Source organism: Trematomus bernacchii, unplaced genomic scaffold (genome assembly GCF_902827165.1).
Source record: "Trematomus bernacchii unplaced genomic scaffold, fTreBer1.1, whole genome shotgun sequence".
NCBI lineage: Eukaryota > Metazoa > Chordata > Actinopteri > Perciformes > Nototheniidae > Trematomus > Trematomus bernacchii.
This window is the reverse complement of record NW_022987727.1, coordinates 13,571,853-13,593,022: the sequence shown is the minus strand read 5'-3', so window position 1 is coordinate 13,593,022 and position 21,170 is coordinate 13,571,853. Positions and strand designations below refer to the sequence as shown.

Sequence of the window (21,170 nt, the reverse complement as noted above, 5' to 3'; positions counted from 1 at the left end):
TCTGCTGACTTCACTCATTGACTCACTCTGCTCTGCTTCAGCTGGCTGACTGAGTGCGCTGACACTGGGACCACTACCTGCTGCCTGGGGATTAAGCACGCTATGAATACCCGGAGCCTAATTTGTTGTTTTGGCTGCCAGTGAATGTTGGATACCCACAGAGGAGAAGCAGGGTGCATAAATCCTTGCGGCCAGGACACTGGGAGCGCCTCTGGACCAAGACAACACAGTGAGAAAAGGGGACTGGATGCTTGAGGAAGCATATCAAACACAGGAGACGAACCAGAGCACGAAAGAAAAGACTGGACAAGTTATTTCCTGAAAGGAAGAGAAGACTCTAAATCAACCAGTCTTATGAGGATAAGGGCGCAATGAGACCCTTTTCCTCATTATCTGGCTGGGATTCTCTGTCAGGGTGCTGACACGAGGGAAGAAAGCCCAACAAATCTCCGCCTCAAGCTTCTTGAGTGATTTCTGATCACACACAGGGTTTATTCTCCTTTTTCTCTCCATGAGTTCATTCATTTAGAGCGTCCCTGTGTTTTGCTGCTCATCCGTATCTGCTCGGGGGAGAAGACGGCTCGGGCATTGACAGAGAATTACCATTATTCTCTTCTCCAACTTTTTCCCCCTGTTTGCCACTTCTTCTGACCTGCTTTCAGCCCCTGCACACCAGCGGGGTGGGGGGCAGCTGCTTCTCCACTACATGAGACTCTCCGGGAATAAAGGTTATTGAACCGAGGAGTGGCAGGGGCACGCAGGAGAGAAAGGCAGGGAAAACAATCCATCTCTGTGAACCCCAGGAGCATATGGTTTAGCGAGCGGCAGCCAGCTGCTTTCCAGCCGTCCTGCTGATCACGCCACAGCAGATACAAGTTGCTCCAGTGGCGGTGTCAGGTTTGGACGGATCTTACGTGCCGCGGCCGTACATCTCTTCCCTGTGACAGGCAGACCAGACCATAAACCAAAGAAGTCTGTCCAGTGGATACAAAGAAGCAGTTGTGTTGGAGCTGGACAAATCCTTGCCCCTTTCTGCAACTGCCACAGGAAGGCTAAAACAGATATTCGGCTGTCACCTTTAAGGGAAATACTTGTGACACACGTTGTTGGAGAGCACCAGACCTTGTCTTGGTGTGTAAAGGCTTTTGACAAGGAGAGGAGGGGGTGTGCAACCCCAGAGCCCTTTCACGTCCATCTAATTACCAGCCAGGGTCACTCGAAGGGAAGGGGAGGATTCCATTTGTGGATTTACTATCGGCTCGCTTGGAAGTTTTCCGTGTGGATATTTGACAATTCAGAACACCCACATCCTTAACGCTCCAATTTCTGGCATAGTTGCATCTCACTGATACACGCCAAAAGCCCACTGACGCACATTTACAAACACATTATCACCACCCACTTAAACCCACACACATGTTTGCAATGAAAGTATAAACCACTTTACAGCACAGACACATAGTCACAGATTTAAAGCCTATTAGTTGGTTTTTTTCACTCGCGGATACCACCAGAATGGAGGTCGGGTGGACAGGTGGGGGGCTGTAGGAGTCCAACATCTGATCTGTGTCCGTCCGCTTTACCCAAATGGATGTTATTATCTCTAAAAATGTGTTGCTTGGAAACCGCTGAAAGCTTTTTGCTACAATTCTCTGACAGAAACGGTCACCGGGTCCTCGCCACGGTGCACAGCTGGAACCACAGCTGAAACACCCACCATTACTCGTCTTTTTTTGCCTTTTATCTTATCTTCATCTTCATCATCTGCCCTCACCCCACCGCCATCATTTTTTCCAACGGATCTTTGGGCGCCCCTCGTCGCCCTCCTCGGCCCGTCCTCTCCTCCACCCTGGAGGGGAGGGGGTCAATGGAGTGGAGCATGAGTGGGTGCCACTATCCTTCGCCGCCGCCACAGGAGCAGGAGCGCAGGTACCAACACAAAGTATCGCTGGTGGTGCGCTACTTCATGATCCCATGCAACATCTGTCTGATCCTGCTGGCCACTTCCACACTGGGCTTCGCGGTGCTCCTGTTCCTCAACAACTGTACGTTGGTTCAACAGAAACACACATACTTTCACTACACTCTGGGTCAATCCTTGGCAATAGAATGCTTGACATAAACCCCTAAGTACTGGTGCTGCTTTTTTTAAACAGAATTGATCTGGAAGTATAATGCGTTGTTCATTCCATACTGTTTTTGCTTCATACTACTTACCATAGAGCTCACTTGACCCCTCACATGACAGTTTTAGCTGCACTTACATTATTTGCATTAGTATATGTAAAGTCACAAACCCCTTTCCACGATTGTGTCTGCAGGCTTGCAAAATGTCTTCTTTTTATCATCTCGAAAGATTTGACATTTACTTTGAAGTGTGGGATGAAGTATTAAATGGCGACTAAATGCCTTTCTTTTGGCCTTGCTTTACTGTATATGGACAGCAAAGTGGCTCATAAAGAGCAAACTTGGGGGCTTAAGTAGTGGTTCAAAATGGATGGTGACCATCACAGTTGTTTCTTGGGTCAAAGAGTTTTCTGACGAGAGGGGTAATTGCTTTAGTTGACTTCTGTTAATCCAAATGCTTGCTTTCATTGCACTGGTACTTTGTAATACTCTTCTATTTATTTCAAATGGAGCCCTACCAAAGACAGGTTCACGCCTTTAGGTGCTGATTGTTTGCCTTCACAACATGACTTAAATCATTTACCGAAGTATATGACACTTTTATTATTCACCAACAGCACACCTGCAGCTGTTTCCCTCTAGCATTTGCCTGCTTATTTTAACACTTTCTTTACTTCTTCTCACTGTCTAACAGACTTACACAAGTCTATTTCTGAGTGCCTTGCCAGTTTTGACTGTGTTAAAGGTGAACATCCTCAACTTTCCAAAGTGGGCTATTATTTATGCAAGACTAGTGCCACATAATCACTTGCACATGATAATAAGGGAGTCAAATTGTAAAATAGGCACTGTCATTCCAAAGCCGCACAATTGGGGCAGCACTTTCTGTGGGGAGGCTCATTAATACTCTTTGTCCGAGGTTTCTGTTCAATGTCAACACATTCTGTTAATCTGTTATCTGGCTGCTGTCTTTTTAGCTACTGTTTGTACAAGGCAAAGTCCTCAACCTGGAGGATGCCACTGTATTGATCTACCATCGTTTGGTGGATTTCTGTCTTTCAATAATCGTTGTCATCCACTCCTTCTCCTCGTAATGTGTGAGGAGAGGAGAATGAATCATTTGTAACCTTGCCGTATTGTCAATTTCAGCGAGACAGATTCTATTAGATTTAATATGAATCCAGTTAAAGGAGGCCCAATCTTAACCTCTCAGATAACTGAGCGGAAAATAAACGTGCGCTAGAGAAACTGATGAAGTGAAAGGGGCTCTATTATGCTGCCAAGAACCCTCACCATGTTGCAACACAGACAGCTGGATAGGGTGGTGATAGTGCTCGTAGTGGTGTGTGTGTGTGTGTATGAGTGTGCGGAAGGAGGGGTGTTAGAGGCAACCCCAGATTCGCTCTTTCCATTGTCACCATATGGGGTGAATCATGTCCACACACAGTAACCCCCCTCTCACCAATACACTCCCGCCTGCCAACAGAGCCCACACACAGACCTACACCCTGTTTATCATTCTGTATGATTTCCCATCAACCACACCAATAGGGAAGATGACACGCATTCACTGATACATACACACACCCGTCTTCCTGCACATGGCTAAATGTCACAGTCAGACACCTATTGATTTGCTGAAGATATAAGGTGAATGATGGCCATGTTCTGACATGCACACAGGCACGGGAACTCACACAGGCTCTGCAAGGTGCAAAGGGAGATGGGAAAGGCTGATATGTTTATGGAAAGACCTTATCTTGTCCTTTCATTATGGAAATGTGACAAAATCGTTTAGCATCGCCCGGCACTCTGTACGCCGACTTCTCTGTCAGCCTATTTCTGGTTCCCCTTGAGCGACAATACCTCTGTGTGTGTTGGCTCGCGTGTGTTTAAGAATGCTTACGAATGCGAGACAGCGAGCGCAGCCTTGTGTAGATGTGTTTTTGTGTGTGCTGCTTTACACTCAGTCTCAGCAGAACTTCTTGATTTCCCTCATGCCAATTTCTGTTTCTCTCGTTTTATATGTTTTCATGAAATCCCCCCCAGATGGAAATCAGTTACCGTCATGACTGACTGGGAAACAGCTTCAGCCGACACTTCATTATTCACCTCTAGCACCAGCCTCGCCTCTCCGCTCCCCTCGCCTCATTTTTTCTATCTCACACACACTTCCTCTCCCTTTCTCCCCCCGAAGCCCCGGCTGTTGACAAGCAATTTTAAGTGAGCCTAAATTTAAAACTCAGCTGTGTCTTGGGACGCCGATGGGTATCGCAGACGTCCTGAGAAAGTCTTCGTCGCAGTGGTTGATGGAGCCCCGGAAAAATGTGTTAGCGGGGTAATTGATGTGATGTGTTTTATCTTCCTCATTATCCCTCACAGTGAAGAGACATTGGAGGATGGCTTGGAGGCTACACACAAGTGTGTGTGTGTGTGTGCGTGTGCATTCAGTGCTTTCTACTCTGACAACCTTTTGGTGTTCTTCTTAGTGAGTCAGACAGACGAGTTGTCTGCGAGAGTGGGGATGGAGGTTTGGTTTGGTTGTTCTCGGTACTCCAGTGCCCTGTACACTGTGACCGGTGTATCATGACGGCTTTCGAGGAACATATTGTGTCTGTAAGAGCTTTTCCATTTAGAGAAGCTCCTTTTATAAATGATGACATCATTTCGATGGATTGTGCTTTATGATGGCTGTTTTAATGCCATTATATAATGTAAGAGTCTTCTTTCTTTGGTAATGACTTTGTATACTTTAAAGTGCCATATCATATATATTTAAATGTTATCTGTTGGTATTGTTACTCCAATGAATCTGGATCGATGTATCATTCCAATGATCAGTGATCCTAAATTGTTCATACAATGTGAACATCTAGCATTGTTAGTAGCATAGCTTAACAGGGATTGGGAGCAAATATCTAATCGCTTTCCGAAAAAACCATCTTATCTTGTATTATGATAAACACTTTGAATTTGCATCACTAGTATCTGTTTTCACTTTGCATATTTGCTAATCTAAACAAAAGGCAGATGGGATTAGTTGTTCAATTGGCCAATTAACAAAAAAATGAATGTACCACAACCAGTTATTAAAAGTTGTTTTTCTGGTTCCAGCTTTTTAAATTAAAGGATTTTATTTTTTCCCTTCTCTCTTTATTTATATGTTAAATGAAAAATGTTTTTCAATAAGGGCAATTTGAAAACATCCCGTGGACTCTCGGAAATTGCTTTTTCACAAATGTTGGCGAATTGAAGCCTAAACAAACAATGGTATTGTTAAAAAATAATTTGGGGGAAAATACAAGATGGATTGACAATGAATGAATAATTGAAAATAAATTAAAGTTGCAGCTCTAACAATATCCTCTATTTCCATCACAAACAAAACATTAAAAACAAACTAAAAGTCTTTCATGCACCTTCTCATATTCCAGCGTTTTGGGGCCAAACTGCAAAGAACTCAGGTTTCATGGGATCTCTCCCCTGAGTGTTACTAGATACTCAGTCATCTGACACTACAGGTCTTGTTTTATGGTTCCCACCGGCCGACAAGCCTTATGTCATCGTCTGCTGGGTGTTGACCAGGAGAGAAGCATGATGTGATTTGATATATTAAGGGGGGGAGAAAGCCTGATTTATTCTGCATATGCTTGCTACAGGGACTAGAGTATATTCTCACTGATGTACTGCATGTCCTCACTGCTGTGGAATTTCTAATCTTATCTTACACTTTTCAACCCAAAACAAAGACACAACCTTGTCCCTGTGTTTCCAATTCTCATGTGATCTTAGAATATCAAAACTCATGCTGTGTGGTTTGGGTGACAAGACCAAACAATAATGAAAAAACAATGATAATGCTATCTCTGAAATGTACTCCTGTCGATTAGCTCAGCTGGGTTCCTGCTTGGCCCAGTCCCTGCATTACAATGTGTTAGATAGAAAAGGCCAAATCTAGCCTATTTGTTGGTGCAACTCAATTACTTGCCCTGCCCCCGGGGAAGTCTGCGAATTCCCCCCAAACTAAAAACCCATTTCTCTCTTTTTATCTCTTTCAGACAAACCTCCTCACTTCACACCAGCCCAGCCTCCTGATGGTAAGTCCTCTGTGGTTTATCTTCGCTTGCCTCCATTGACCGCTTGTGTTTTGGGGTTGCACCTGTGTATAATGAACTCAGACTGACCGATCCCTGCCTTTGAAGTGGGCCGCCGTCTGTGCCCCGTGTCAGATTTGGCCACTGCGCTTTTTTGTTTCCACACAGTTGGTATGGCGGGCACGTGGCCAGGTCTGCTAAGGGCTTTGATGTGAGAAGGATCTTTTGATGACTTGATTTCGAGTCGAAATATTGGAGAAAACCGTACTCTTACAGCTGCAGCATTTTATACATGCACACAATATTTTTGATATTTTTCAGTCCGGTTTTAAAGCGCTTCACAGTACTGAGTCTGCCCTTCTAAGAGTATTCAATGACCTCCTGGTCACTACAGACTCTGGTGACTCTGCTATTCTTATGCTCTTAGACCTCACAGCTGCCTTTGATGCGATTGACCACTCCATTCTTATCTTCTTCTGCCCCCCCCTATCCTGCGGAGTTCCCCAAGGTTCTATTTTGGGGCCCATTTTTTTTTTTTTTATACCTTCTCCCCCTTGGACTGATTTTTAGAAAACATGGCGTCTCCTACCACCTTTATGTGGACGACTCCCAAATATATCTGCCCCTAAAAAAAAACACCAGCTCTCTGATGCCCCTGGTTGACTGTCTTAATGACGTAAAGGCCTGCATGGCGCTAAACTTTTTAAATATAAATGAGAGCAAAACGGAGGTCATTGTGTTTGGGCCAAATGCTGATGTCCCTTCCATTGACCTGGGTTCCCTGCAACCGTATGCAAAACCCATGGTCACTAATCTGGGCGTCAAAATCGACAGTGCTTTAAAATGAGATAAACAGATAAACTCTGTGGTTAAGTCCAGTTTGTATCACTTGAGGCTCCAAAATCAAACCGGTTTTATCCTTTTTAGACTTTGAGCGTGTAATTCATGCCTTTGTTTCTACTCGTCTAGATTACTGTAATGCACTTTATGCCGGCCTAAACCAGACCACGCTGGCACGCCTGCAGCTTGTACAAAGCGCTGCGGCTCGTCTGCTTACAGGAGCACGCAAGCATGAGCACTTCACACCTATTCTGGCTTCCCTCCACTGGCTTCCTGTCCATTTTAGAGTTCATTTTAAGATTCTATTGTTTGTTTTTAAATCGCTTAATGGGCTGGCCCCTCAGTACATCTCCGACCTCCTACAGGTGTACACCCCCTCAAGGGCTTTGAGGTCGGCTGATCAACTGCGGCTGGTAGTCCCTAAAACAAGGAAAAAGACCAGGGGAGACCGAGCCTTCTCAGCGGTAGCCCCCAGGCTCTGGAACGACCTGCCCCCCCCCCCATGTCAAATTGTCGCCCACTCTTGAAGCTTTTAAGTCCCGCCTAAAGACCCACCTCTTTCCCCTCGCTTACGAGTCAGTCTGAGCTCTACCTATTTGTATGCGTTTATTGTCTGTCCATAGCCTTTATGTGCCTTGTATTTATTCTTATGTGTGCCTTTTATCTATTTGTGTAATATTATATTTTATTATAATGTTATGTTCATTGTGAAGCACTTTGGCAAACCCTCTGTTTTTAAAATGTGGATTGGATTGATTTGATCTGCTCTGCACGGCTAGTTGGGCTGATGTTCAATACATGTTACCACAGCAGCATTCACATCTGTCTGATAGGGTCTAATGCGATAAACCCCCCCATCCCCCCTTTCCTGGGTATTCCTCATCACCTGAGGCTCCTGTGGGTTTGTAGGCCCGGAGCAGCACCATCACCTCACCTTGTTAGCCACATGTTCTCATCCTGTCACACACATATCAATCTTTGCAATGGCTGCTACGCTGTTTTTAGTAGTTTTCTGGCTCGGCTTTTAATTATAAAAAGGAACACTTCATTTCCAAAACACTGGATCTCTGCAAGCTTTAATTGGAGGAAAACAGCTGTTTTTCAAGCTGCTATCATGAATATTTATCAGAGGCAGCGCAGTGTGACAGTGTTTGATAGACTTTGGTGTCGTATTTTTCTTTTTACTGCACTGACAGACAGCCAGGAATGGACTCCTACTAGTTCTGACGGAGTTGTATCATCCTGCCTGTGTGCACGGTACAAAGCCAGAGGTTTGGACAGAGAAAACAGGCGGAAAAACGGTTCTAATGATCCCAGCTGGCCAGCTGATGTCAGGGACAAAAGTCCACAGTGGGGGCTTTCTCAATCTTTCCCAGTAATTGCTCAATCACTCTCCACATAGGCCAACCTGTTTGGAAAAGCGGTTTGCAACAAGATGGCATTTTAAAAAAATGTATCAAATTAGAGGTGGTTTAGGATGAATGTGATTGTCTGGCATAGTCTGAACAATACAGTAGGTTATTCACTGTTCGATGTGAAATGACTGGCGTTTGGGTTCAACAAATAAGTGTGCCTTCATTTGAGCATTTGTCAACTTGGCCTCACCTGAGGAGTGTGCCTATTGTTTCTCCTTTACACCGTTAACAGCAGCTATTTGTTTCTGTTTTAATGGCAGATGAAATCGACTTGACAAACGATTATACCTCACATAGAGGTCTCTATTTGACTGTTTTTGAAGCAAATATTGCCATAAAATCTGCTTTCCACTGGGAACATTAGACACAGTGTGCAGGCTGTGAAGCAGCCCATTTCTGTCTTCCATTGAATTTCCCCTTCAAAGGAAACAACGCCCTGCTTATCGATTGAGCCACTCATTTCCCATGTATTAAACTTTTTGCTGTCTGAGGGGCACAGTTTGTTTCCGCACTAGTCAACCATTTAAAAGCTGCTGCTAGCCCTTAATTACAATTCCAATAGTTCTGTAGGCTTTACATCAGCAGCCTTTGCTGCTTTAATATGCCAAGGAAAACAAAAGGCAAAGTCTCCAATCAGCGGGGTAAGCCTGCCCAGTGGGACGTAGTTTCTCCGGGTCATTTAACTCTGGAGAGATTAGTGAGACAATTAGAGTTGGCCCAAAATAAGACAGTAGGCCACTTTTTGGAGACGCATGGTTTTAGTAGAGGTGGATAGGCGATTTAGAAGATGCTGTAGACCAGGAGAGAGCTAATGTAGCCCATCTATTAGTCAATGTGCTCAAAAGACCAAAGGCCTTGTTCTACTGAACTTGTGGACAGTGCTCAAGGATGCTCTGCTCCCCAGGACTTCATTACAGGAAATCAGAGACGGGATACCAGGGAGTCTGCATTTTTAAACTGCCTCATTTGTCTCTGAACTGCCGTTGATGAGACGTCCTTATTAGCGCTGGGAGATTCTGCTGAAAGTAAAAGAATTTGTTCTTCAAATTAGAGCGAGAGAATCTAGGGACTCGCTTGGGAAAATGCAGGATCGGCACAACATAAGCAAATCTCTTAGATACTATTTATGGTGAGCGCCTCCCGCAAATAGCTGACGAATCCTCCCCAATGAATGGCCTATAATAATAATCACCAGTCAAAAAAAAAGTGACAAAAGTCACAAAGCAGCCTTTAATTAGGCTCGTTCTTTGAAAGCTCCAAAGCAGCAGTTGCTTGGGCTCGGGCCACATTCATTATTGCCTGTCGTCTCCTGATAATAAGACAGTTGTTGCGTGTTTGGCAAAAGCTGGAAGGCTCTGAGAATTTTCTAGCTTGAGGGATTAGTATTGGACTTTGGAAAGGGAGTCCATTCCGGAAAATGCTTGATGAATGAGGCTCTTGGCGCTTAACTGTCAGCGTCCACATCCAGAGAAATCATGTTTATGCATTGGTCAAGGGCATCTGAAGGTGACAGTAGTATCAGATTTTCAGATTTTCAGTTTTTTTATTAGAGATTTATGAAGAGATTACTTATCCGGCTGGGTATTTATGTCTTGTGATTTATGCCAAATCTGGTTGTAATTGGACAAGGACAAAGAATAGATACCCTTCCTCAATTGTGTCTCAAGGGCATTTAGACTTGAGAGAAAAACCAGGTGTTGACGGTTCCCTGGAGCCATCCTTCATTTCATCCTTTTACAACCTTGGGCGACTAAACACTGGCCAAATACGATCCAAAATACGCAGGAGACAGGACGTTTTTATGAGAAACAGAGCGTCAGTTCAGAGGTCTTCAGCTGTAGCCGGCACAGTCTGCGTGGCAGGAGCCCATTCACCGTGAATACTTCCACATTCGTCACTGACAGTGTTCCCCAGAGGATGCTCCTTACTGACAGACAAAATAAACTCCTGGACAGAAATGTGAATTGTTCCAAGATGGTGGGATGCCAAAAATAAAGGTGCCTGCGGGCATACTTGCACTTTGAGAACACTACCTCTTTTTAAAGAATTGACATAACTCTTTGTCAGCTCTGGGAGAATACAGTAACTAAGCGCTCCACACCCATTACCCCTTAGATGTGGGGGAAGACACACACACACACACACACACACACACACACACACACACACACACTTTCTCTCCTGTAATTTATTTCTACCGGAGCCTTTCCCTGTGTTCTTGACAGTAAGCCTAACTCGGAGAGAGGCAGAATTAATCATGGCTCCTCGCCCTATCTTAATTAAATCATTTCACATCATAGATTTCACACGAGAGGAAAAATATCTACCTCATCTTTCAGCCCGGGCGGGGGTGCCGGCTGCGAACGTATCGCATCAAGCTATCAAAGGTTCACTGTTAAGTTTCATCTCCAGGATTACAATTTCACAGAAGAGTTGTCATGTCCGGCTTTTACCGGAGAGCAGCATGTTAGCCAACTATTGCAGGGGCTGGAGGGGGGAGGGAGGGCGCTGATGGGTGCAGCAGGCAGCCTTGACTGTATCAACAGAAAAGTTTGTTGCCCTTTTAAAGTACACAGAGCTTTCAATTGCACAGCTGAACTCTGTATCCTTGGTTAGGGTGCTATGTCTAGTTCTGTGTCTGTTGACTCGGCGGATGCTTTTGTGATTCTCAGTATGATGTTTTTTGTTCATCAACAAAGGTAAAAGGCAATGAAATTAGCCAAGTCTCGTCAACAACCCACCTCTAACCGACCTTGTCAGCGTTCAGGCTCGACTCTGCTCGAAGTATCGATCTACAAAAATAGGTTAAAAGCTGTCGTCCAAAGAGAGAAAAACTCGAAACTACTTTACTAGAAAATTGAGTGGGTCCAAACTATTTTCTTTTGATTTCACTGAAACCGTGATTATTGAAACAGCTAGCAATGCTTTTAAACGTTCAAAGGGCTGCAGAGTAACTCCCGCCACTTGTTGACTCAGGTTATTGCAGGACCTCGGACTTTGTAAGGTTCAGCAGTTGTTTGATGTGGACGGAGAACACCCTGAGCTATCTGCGGCTGTGATCAGGAAGCTGTCAGCCAGAACCAGATAGCCATGTCAGATTTGTTGGCATTGGGCCTCTCTGCTATATAGAAACTAGACAGAGGTGTGATCTGGAGTACTGAAATGGGACGTATCGGCTTCAATTCGGCTTTTAAACGTCCCCTTGCTGCCGTTTAAATGTTGAAAAGCCAGGCACACAATGCAGGAAAATCTATTTTCATTGTGTGTTTCTTAGTGCTGCCTCATGAATATAACTCCACAATGATTAAAGCTTCCTTTGATGGAAACTCTTTAAATTCAACCAAACTTTGTATCTTTTTCTCACATCAAAGAGAAAAAAAGAAGAAAAAAAAGAGAAATGATGCAAATTTCGGTACACCGGTTTTCTAGAATGAAATAGAATGTAGTGGGATAGACAAAGCAGGCAAAGTATGAATCCATTCAAGCTAATTCATAGTTTCTAGCTGCTTATCGAAGCCCTTAGTGCTCAGCATGGCTGTGCAGAGTTATGGTTGAGAGCCCACCCCCTTATTTCTCAGCTCTTTGTCATGTATTGGAAGTAATTAGCTTGCAGAATGGCCCTAATGTCGCTATAAATTACCTCTATGTTCTTCGCATGTTGAAGGCGACGGCGGCCATTCACCGCCATTGAAAAGCCCTTGTCATTTATTCCCTCTCATTACAGGCAAGTTACTTCAAAACGTGACTCGGTTGTCATTCTGTTCAAATCTGTGATGTGTAGGTGGCGCTAATTTAATTGTTGGGGGACAATGTCAGAAAATAAGCACACAGGGAAGTGTAACCAGTCGGTACAAATGTCATTGTCAGGTTGTTAATTAGAAGGAAATAAGTGGCCTGACGTGTTGCCAAACGATATTGCGCTGTGAAATCCCGCTATTAGCCAAGTCCTGGATCATAGTCAATGTTATTTCCTATTATGGAAGTCATCGGAGCGTTTTGCTCAGTGCTGTGATAACAATATCAGCACTGTTCTACACAGATACTGTATATGTCGTAGTTTTCTGCAGAGGGTTGCTGTGAGAGTCAGGCATCTGCAGTTCAGTGCTCTCTTGTTCTGCGGCGTGCTGTCACACACACACACACACACACACACACACACACACACACACACACACACACACACACACACTTGCTGTCTCTTGAACACTTCACCCCTTGCTTCTTGTTTTTCTTCACTCAGCTAGAAACATTGTTTACAGATTGCAGTTGAACCTCAGGATGTGTGCGCGCACACACGCACACACGCACACACACACACACACACACTACCGAATGTTACAGAACCCAGAACATCCGATTCTACAGTTTGTATCATCTCTTATCCGTGTCTGTGTTATGCTCTGTGAATGTGGGTGTGTGTATGTGCTCTTTGTTTCCGTGTGTGTGTTTTTCGGAGGCTCTTACACTGGGAGGTCAGGAAACTATCCATTCAGAACCAGACACACACATTACAGGGTGAAATGAACTGACCCCCTCCCGTTTATTATCAATTTTAAAGTGCAGTTCATAGTTTGGTGGTTTGCTTGTCTTATTTACCAGTATGTTTATGAAAGTTGTCATGGCAACCATATGTGGACCCAGTCCTGAGGCCTGTACTACGAAGCCGGATTTTCGCTTAGTCGGCTAACTTCAGGGAAAACTCGGGCTTTCCGGTCCTACGACGCTGGTTCTCTTTTTAGCGGGCTAGATCTCCATGGTAACTTATGCTGCTGAGGTTGCAGGCTGAGAGATCAACTCAGTGAAAGCACGCCTGCTGACCAATCAGAGCTCCGTGTGCGGAGTTTAAAGCTATCCGGCAAAAATCAACTGACTGTGTGAACGTGAAAATGAATAGAATATCACCTCCCATCTTCAGAGCAATCTGACTATTATAATATTAGCGTTAAGAAAGCTTACTTAAATATCTGCCACAACATAAGTAACCGCATCAGAGTAACATTACGTACAGTCTGCGGCACTGTGAGTGCAGACGTCGATGTGTCCCATTATCATTCATATCACATCATAATGTATCATATATTTCCTTATTTGAGTCAGCTTCTTGAGCCGTATCTGGCCGTGCAACACTCACAGTGTCACATACTGTATGCAGAAGTATTATTTTAAGCAACACATTAAGTTGACGAAACACTCGAGTCAAATGTAATTAAAGTCAGATCCACTCGTGTCTTGGACGGGGCGGGTGATATTATAAACCTGTTAATGTACGCATTCAAACACTTTTTCTTTTACCAGCTGTATTCACCTTGCAGGTGCAGCTATGTGGCTTTGATCCTGGATAAAGTGTTTAAGTCATGGATGTTTAAAGTTTAACTTCTTCATATTTGACTAATATTAAAGTTCACTTTTCATTCAGGAAGTATGACGCTGCGCTGTCAGTACGCTTCTCCGTGTTTGAGATTGGTCGAATGCTCCAAATACCACCCCTTTCATGTGAACGCGCACCTAACTAGATAGGACATGGCTGGCTTGAGCGATCCACTTGATATCCAGCGTCGTAGTACAGCTTAGCGAGAAAGCATATGTTTTGGATTGGGCCAACCGGCTAACTCAAACATATCCAGGTTAGGTTGAACCAGCTTCGTAGTACAGGCCTCTGGAGTCAAGTGTCTCAGTAGAGCCCCCATACTCCTGTTACTTCCATGGCTTACATTCAATTCATAATTCACTGCACGTAGGGTTGCTTCATCTGCACTGAGTTGCAAATCTCACCACTCTGTACACACACGCACAAACACAAACACAGTTGGTAGCGCTTCACCTACATGTGTTTTTCGTCACCCCCCTTCATTTTGACTTCCGGACCTGGAAGCATTGACGTCAACCACGACCGTGTGTGTGTGTGTGTGTGTGTGTCGCTCTGCTGGACACAATTACAACACACTGACACATGGCCCAACAGCATGTCAGCAACACCATTTACACACAAGTACAGCATGCTGATTGCTGCCCTCTCACCGGGAGAAGATTTGTATGATAGCAGAGAGCGAGAAGAGGGCAATAGATATTGAGACTAAAATAAAAAATAAAATAAAATTACTGTTATTTCAATATCCCTTTTATATCCAGCAGTGTAAAGAAATACAGGTACTGTGCAGTATATACTGTGGCTGGGGGAGTGACAACATGTTAATGTATATGCTTTAGTGTGACACGGAGCCTGCCAGGGGCATAGTGGAGAGTAGAGCTGCATTACACTGTTTACCCAACTGTCAAAGTCGAAAATAGCATTCATGCATGATCCCTGGGCATTTATTTAGATGATTTATATGCATATATGTATGTTCTGGTCTTGCTGAGTTTGAAATGGCAGGTTTTCCTCTCCACTGGACCTGGGTTTACTCATGTGAGCACATATCAGCCACTGGGCCAACACACTGGTGCGATGCAGGAATACGACTTCTTCAATAAAGCAGACACTTGAGGCACATACAATATATTTCAGATTCTGCACGCTTATTCTCCTTCACATCAGCATCACTTTTTAATTAGATCCTAAGTTACTTTCAACTATAATTCTTCTTGCGATCTGCTTACTCAGGACCTTCAAAAAAGTCTGAAAACAACGACGGATTGGGATGGTTATGTTTATGAAAAAGTATGATTATACAGGTTTATAATTAGCCTCTTTTGCCAACTGATGATATATTTGTCATTTCATTTCATATTGTTGCATCTGAAGTTGAAAAGAGAAACTCTTTTTGAGGCAACATCCTTCTAGATATTCTATTAATACATCTTTGAAGATCTTTTCTCTTTCACTCCAAAAGGAAAAAGAAAGTCTCTTCTAACAAAAAAATAGGATCTCAAAATGCAATAGTCATATATAATAAGAGGACACTTTTACTGGGAGAGATATAACATTACTCCTCCATTGAAGTGTGTGAATAGAATTGCACATTTTCATGGAATAAATATAATTCGGCAACCTTTTGCAAGCGTAGTGGTGACACTCAAACATCGTACTATCCCGGGTATACAGTAGTGCAGGAATGAGTCCTTAAACCCAGGAATGAGTTAGCATTTCAATATGGCTCTTAAAAAGACTACATACTGTTGATTATTTAGTACAACAAACATCCACATACCGAACACAGAAACTCATATAAAACTCACTCAATATAAAAAAGATATAATATTACAAGAATATTGTAAAACACAAATACAATTGAGTAAAAATGTATAAAATATCACAAATATACCATAGATAACAAGTCAAAGGCTTAATGCTGGTGACATTGAAGTCGTACTTCATCACACTCTCACTTGCGGTTATGGAAAATATAATTTGTGTTGAAGTGGTCAACAGTGTAGATAACCAGCCTTTCAAATTAAAAATAAAATTCATAACTTATGCGGTCAGCGTGAGAGCGCTCTTCTTCCCTGTTGTTGTATTTTCCAACCAATCACAGCGCTCCAGCTGTGATTCAACCGTGGTGAGGACGGAAACAGCTACGTTATCAGAAGGGTCATTATCTGTTTGTTTTTTTTAACCATGTATCTGTCTTTCTGTAAGACAGACTATTTAACATGAGAACAAAGAATGTTTTGTGCATATGAGGGGAATTCATTTCCCTCCCAAGGCTGCCTTTGTGTGTATAGAGTTGTGTTAACTCCCCATGCTTTTAACTCATAACATTAAGGCCCCTACACACCAGGCTGATATCGGCCCGTCTTGCGTTGTTGGGCGAAAACGGGTTCCTTGTCGCCCAAAGTCAATTTGGTGTGTCCCGAACCCTCGGCCGTGACACGCCTTATTTGGCCTTTCACGATCGACACCCAGGCGATTCAACATGTTGAATCGGCCGGGTGTCGGACACAAGCTATCGGGCCAAGAAACCACTCTGATCAGCTGTTCAGCTAGCAAATGAGAAGCGAAACGGAAGTGAGGGACGTAAACAAACGATTTAAATGTCCTCTCTTACCTCCCACACATAGCAGGGACATCTCTGATATCGGCGGGAGCGTCCTCGGCTGTCCTCTGCTGAGAGCTCCGTGATTTGTTTGGTCAAGTCCGGTTTTTCATCTCATCGTAAATTTAGCAAGAAGTGGCCATTATTACATTGCTGACTCAATAAACTACACACCCGCCAGAACACTGCGATCATCAGATGCAGGTCTATTAACTGTGATTTTATAGTATGTCTGCACTTTATGTGCTCATTTCATCATGCATGTATTTTTATATTCTAAAACATGTTTTCGATGGACGAGAGTGAAAATGGAACGCACATGCTATTTGTTTGTTTATATCAGTCTGTTCTTCTTCTGTCTTCCGGTTGTTGCCTATTTTGAATGACGAATACACACTACCGCCGCCTGCTGGTAAGGAGAGTTATTGCCACTCACGCATGCGCAGTTCGTACGTGCTCGGCTGTAGTAAAGCGGTGTATTTCAGTGCGACACACGGCCAATACGCAGGAGAACTCGTCGATGGATCTGTCGGTGTCGGATGTCGGCGAGTTCTCTGGCGACTGCCTGGTGTGTCAGGGCCTTTACATTGCCCTCTGTCTTTTTACCCATACACCTCGGAGTGTGTGTGTGTGTGTGTGTGTTTTGTGCGAGAGAAAACAAATAATGTGCTTATTATTCCTACAACCTGGCACATCTGCCTGCTTGCTCATTTCCATCATTAGAGATTCAAAGAGACTGAACAATTCTAGGTTTGGATGAGAAAAGATGGAAGATGTGTGTTTGTTTGAACACAGCATATAAACGCCTCAATATGTGTGTAACTCTGTAATGTCAACAGGGTTTATGTTGTGTGTAAATACTAAGCCACCACATTCACGCTTTAAGATGAGCAAAAACACGGAAAGTCCTAAGGATAAAGTCAAAGGTTTCCAAGAATAAGCCAACAGGCGACTTATCTGCTCAGTGCTCACTTAGTTCAGCTTGTTGTTCCACAGGAGTGTCATGCACCCCAGCGCACTCTGTAACTCCATAATTAGGGCGAACACTGTGTGTGGCACGCTGAGTGTACATTTATAACTAGAGGAAACTGCTGCATCTACTGAAATAGAAATTTGGTCCAACCATAACTCAGGGCCAGGGTTAAAGGTCACACTGCACAAAATAAACTTCATATCACTTCTAGTCTGTCAAAAAATCATACCTGACATGTTTGACGAGCCAGGAGGGATATCATGTTGGCTGTGACTTTAATGGTCAAATAATGCCTCTTTAAAATGACACGTAACCTTTACGTTTCTTTTTTGCTAAATGCTTACTTTGTCCTTTCAAAATAAACGTTCGTTAACTTGAAAACATCTTGACTAGGTTAAGACAACAACCAATTTGAATTAGGTTTTTTTAAAAGTCTCTTTTGATATGTATTTGTGTATGTTACGTACGCAACAAAAACAAAGTGCTTTAAGTAAGTTATTTTACTTATGAAAACTACAATAACAAGACATTGATTTTTGGTTTTGCATTAGATATGAACAGTGGGCAAAAATAAAACAAATGTTTTGACCCATCATTACATCACTTGATCTCCTCCTTTACTCCCTTTGTGATATCGTGGAGCAGAATTGACCAGGCAGACAGCGAGGAGTTTTAATGAAAAATGGCTATTTGTTTGCAAAATGACGGATCCTGACGCTTTCTTTTTTTTTCTTGACCCATACTAGGGACTACAAGGCAGAACATTTTGTTTCAAATTTACATTTTGGATGTCCATGTTTGTACTAGTGTTTTCCTTCTTAAAATGTTTTTGAAATATTTTGAGATTTGGTTGAGCAGGGTATACTTGTACTGTTTACTAGTCCTTTTATTAGAGATGTGTCTGTTGTTTGTGTTTGTTTTTAGTGTCAGGATGGATCCCTTGTCTTTTTCTCTGCAAACAAAATCTACCTACGAGTACAAATAAATAACCTGAACCTGAAATTAAAACGTTTTTTTAGAAATATATTGACCTTCTTTGCACACCTGAAGCATACACACACCGGCACAGCTCACTGTTTTATTTATGTGTCTTGCACTATATATACATTATACAGTCTATAGTCTTGCTTTATATATGGTTGAATGCGTTGTGTATCAAATGACTGCAAAGCCCCCCCCCACACACACACATTCTTTTAACACACGCTACACACATGTGGAATTTCATTGCAAGTGAGCTCACGTCTCACACACACACACACACACACACACACACACACGCAGAGAGAAACAAGGCATTCAGTGTGAGTCCCTCCACATGTGATGTGTATCGGCTGTGACAATTCCCACTGGTGTCAGACAGCTCTCATCTCCAACAGCTGTCTACTGTCACTATACTGGGGAAACGTCCTCGCACAGTTACAAGTTACTAAGACTAATATTCCAAGTGTCAACGTCTATCATTAGAGTATCACATTTGAGTATCTTTTTGACTCATTTTTACAGAATTAAGTGTTGGATTGCTTGCTTGATTCAAGGACACGATTGTAACTGAGAGCACTTGAGATTCTTTATTTTTAGATATTGCCTGATAGCTTTAATTAGTGTTTAATCAGATGTAATGCCGGCTGAATTAATATTTGAGGAAAAAAAGGTTTTACACACTTCACACTTAAACTGGATTTTTTCTTTTGCTGTGTGAATTCCTTTTTGTTAATCCCTTTGCTCTCTGTCTCCTCTTCACTCTACTCCCTCTAACACACAAACACATTCCTCTCAAACAAAACCCAGAACGAAAAAGTACAATCCCAAGCTAGATACCCGCCTTCCTCACACACAAACACACATGTTAAATACATATGCATCGGTTCTAGTGAATAATGAGTTATAATGTGTGTGTGTGTGTCTAATTCAGTCGATTCGTCGCGGATGTAGCTCATGCACGGTAGTGGGAGGGAGGAAATGGGGGCACAAGCGGAACTCCTGCTGTTGTGGGAGAAGTAACTGTAACTCACAAGCTTTATGGAAGTATGTAAGGAGAGGAGAGGCTCACTAGTGAGATTATTAAACCGTGGTTGCCAACCCGCAGGTCAGGACCCTCACAGATGGTCAAGAGATGATTACCTGTGCAGCAAGGGAAGGAGGTGAGTCGGAATGAGATAAGAGGAAAGAGGGGGACATAGAAAAAAAGATGTAGAAGGGAAAGAAAGAAATAAGAGTGCAAAGCAGGGTGGCCAGAAACTGAAATAGAAGCACCTCCATCATCCTGCATACTGAGAATATTAAGTTATCATCGTTCAGAAATTCATTGAAAATCACTTTCTATTTAACTCCCTTTCTCCCCCCCCCCCCCCCCATTCCTTCGTCTCCCTGAAATCCCTTCCACTTTGCACCGGCGCTGAGGCCGTGTCAGCCTGGGGGCAGGACTTAGCACCTTTAGTGTGTGTGTGTGTGAGAGAGAAAGTGTGTGTGTTGTGAGAATTCTAATTAAAACAGGGTGGTCCAATTGGATAGAAAGCACATTTTCCCCACCATGCATTGCTCCATCAGTACCTCAGCTGCTCGCCTCTCTAAAATATCAAAGGCCACCATCATTGAATGGCTTTCCATAATAAAAGATAAAAATCGTCCGATCAAGCCAATACATCTATCTTTGCGGAGTTCAAGTCTGCATCCGAGAGTGAATGGTCATTATTCCTCAGCTGGACTCAAACGCAGCATGTGGTCAACGCATTTCCACCCATGAGGGTCAGCGTTTAATTCACAGAGCCTTGTAACACACATCAGCCCATGAGAGGCAATACATTCCGTCTTGTTCAAAATGAGACTTTTATGTGGCAGCAGAAGCGCCAAAGGGGGAAAAAACGAGAATGTGCAATTACCTCAGCGCCATGCTGGGTTCATCTGATGCTGCGCTTCGATTCAATCACTTCCCCCACCTCCCGACCACTTCCATTATAGCTGAGAGGAACAGGGATTGGTTTGGGCGATGATGTGAAGCTTCCCAATTTTTGTCTTTCAATCAGATAACAGAGTTTTTGGAGAGATATGTCTTGTCCTCGTCCATCCCGTCTGGAGTGACCCTGAACCGGAGCTGTTAAGGACAGTTCATAGTTTTATGTCACACAGGTTAGCCTGCTATAGAGAGGCAGGGGCAGATGGCAGCCAGCACACACACACATCTACACACACATTCTCCATTCCTGGGGGCAGTGTTATGGCGCTTTTCCACTGCAGGACCTAGCACGGCTTAGTACGGTATGGTTAGGCCTTGGTAGGCCAGGCACACTTTACTGCCGTGACGTCATCTTCAATGCGAACCACAAAACCAAAACATCAGCCGTTAGCTGTTAGCACTCAGAGCTCCTCATATCTGTTCAGAAACTTGCAAGTAAATAGTAAATAGTAATACAATTACAATTACAATTAAATCACGGTAAAATATCTTCATTTTGTTGTAGTTGTAGCCCCCTTGCCAGCGATTCTCTCTGACCATTCAGCAGTCGAGAGTGTTTACGTCACTAGTTTAGCATATTCAGCCCGGTTGTTGGCCCGGTAAGAACCTCGATTTTGAAGGGCCAGAAAAAAGGTGAAAAAGTAGCCCTGAGCCGGAACTACCCCTAGTGGAAAAGCAAAAGAAAGCTTAAACCGTGCTACGAGCTGCAATGAAAAAGTATGGGCTCAGAACAGTCTCATAATACACACATGCACACAGAAGGATTCACACTTGTATTTCATGATCCACACT

At 43.4% G+C, this 21,170-nt stretch overlaps 1 protein-coding gene across 6 annotated transcripts in view; it reads left to right on the top strand.

Annotated features, from left to right (window-relative positions):
- The window catches only part of agrn (agrin), a 250,779-nt gene that overhangs the window by 89,603 nt on the left and 140,006 nt on the right, over positions 1-21,170 (top strand). For 4 of the 6 annotated variants that reach the window (XM_034144791.1, XM_034144790.1, XM_034144789.1 and 1 more), the window contains one exon: positions 6,186-6,224. In XM_034144791.1, the coding sequence (XP_034000682.1) occupies positions 6,186-6,224 (39 nt within the window). Of the gene's footprint in view, positions 1-2; positions 2,046-6,185; positions 6,225-21,170 lie in introns of those variants that run through there. The other 2 variants (XM_034144793.1, XM_034144792.1) reach the window with 1 other exon arrangement.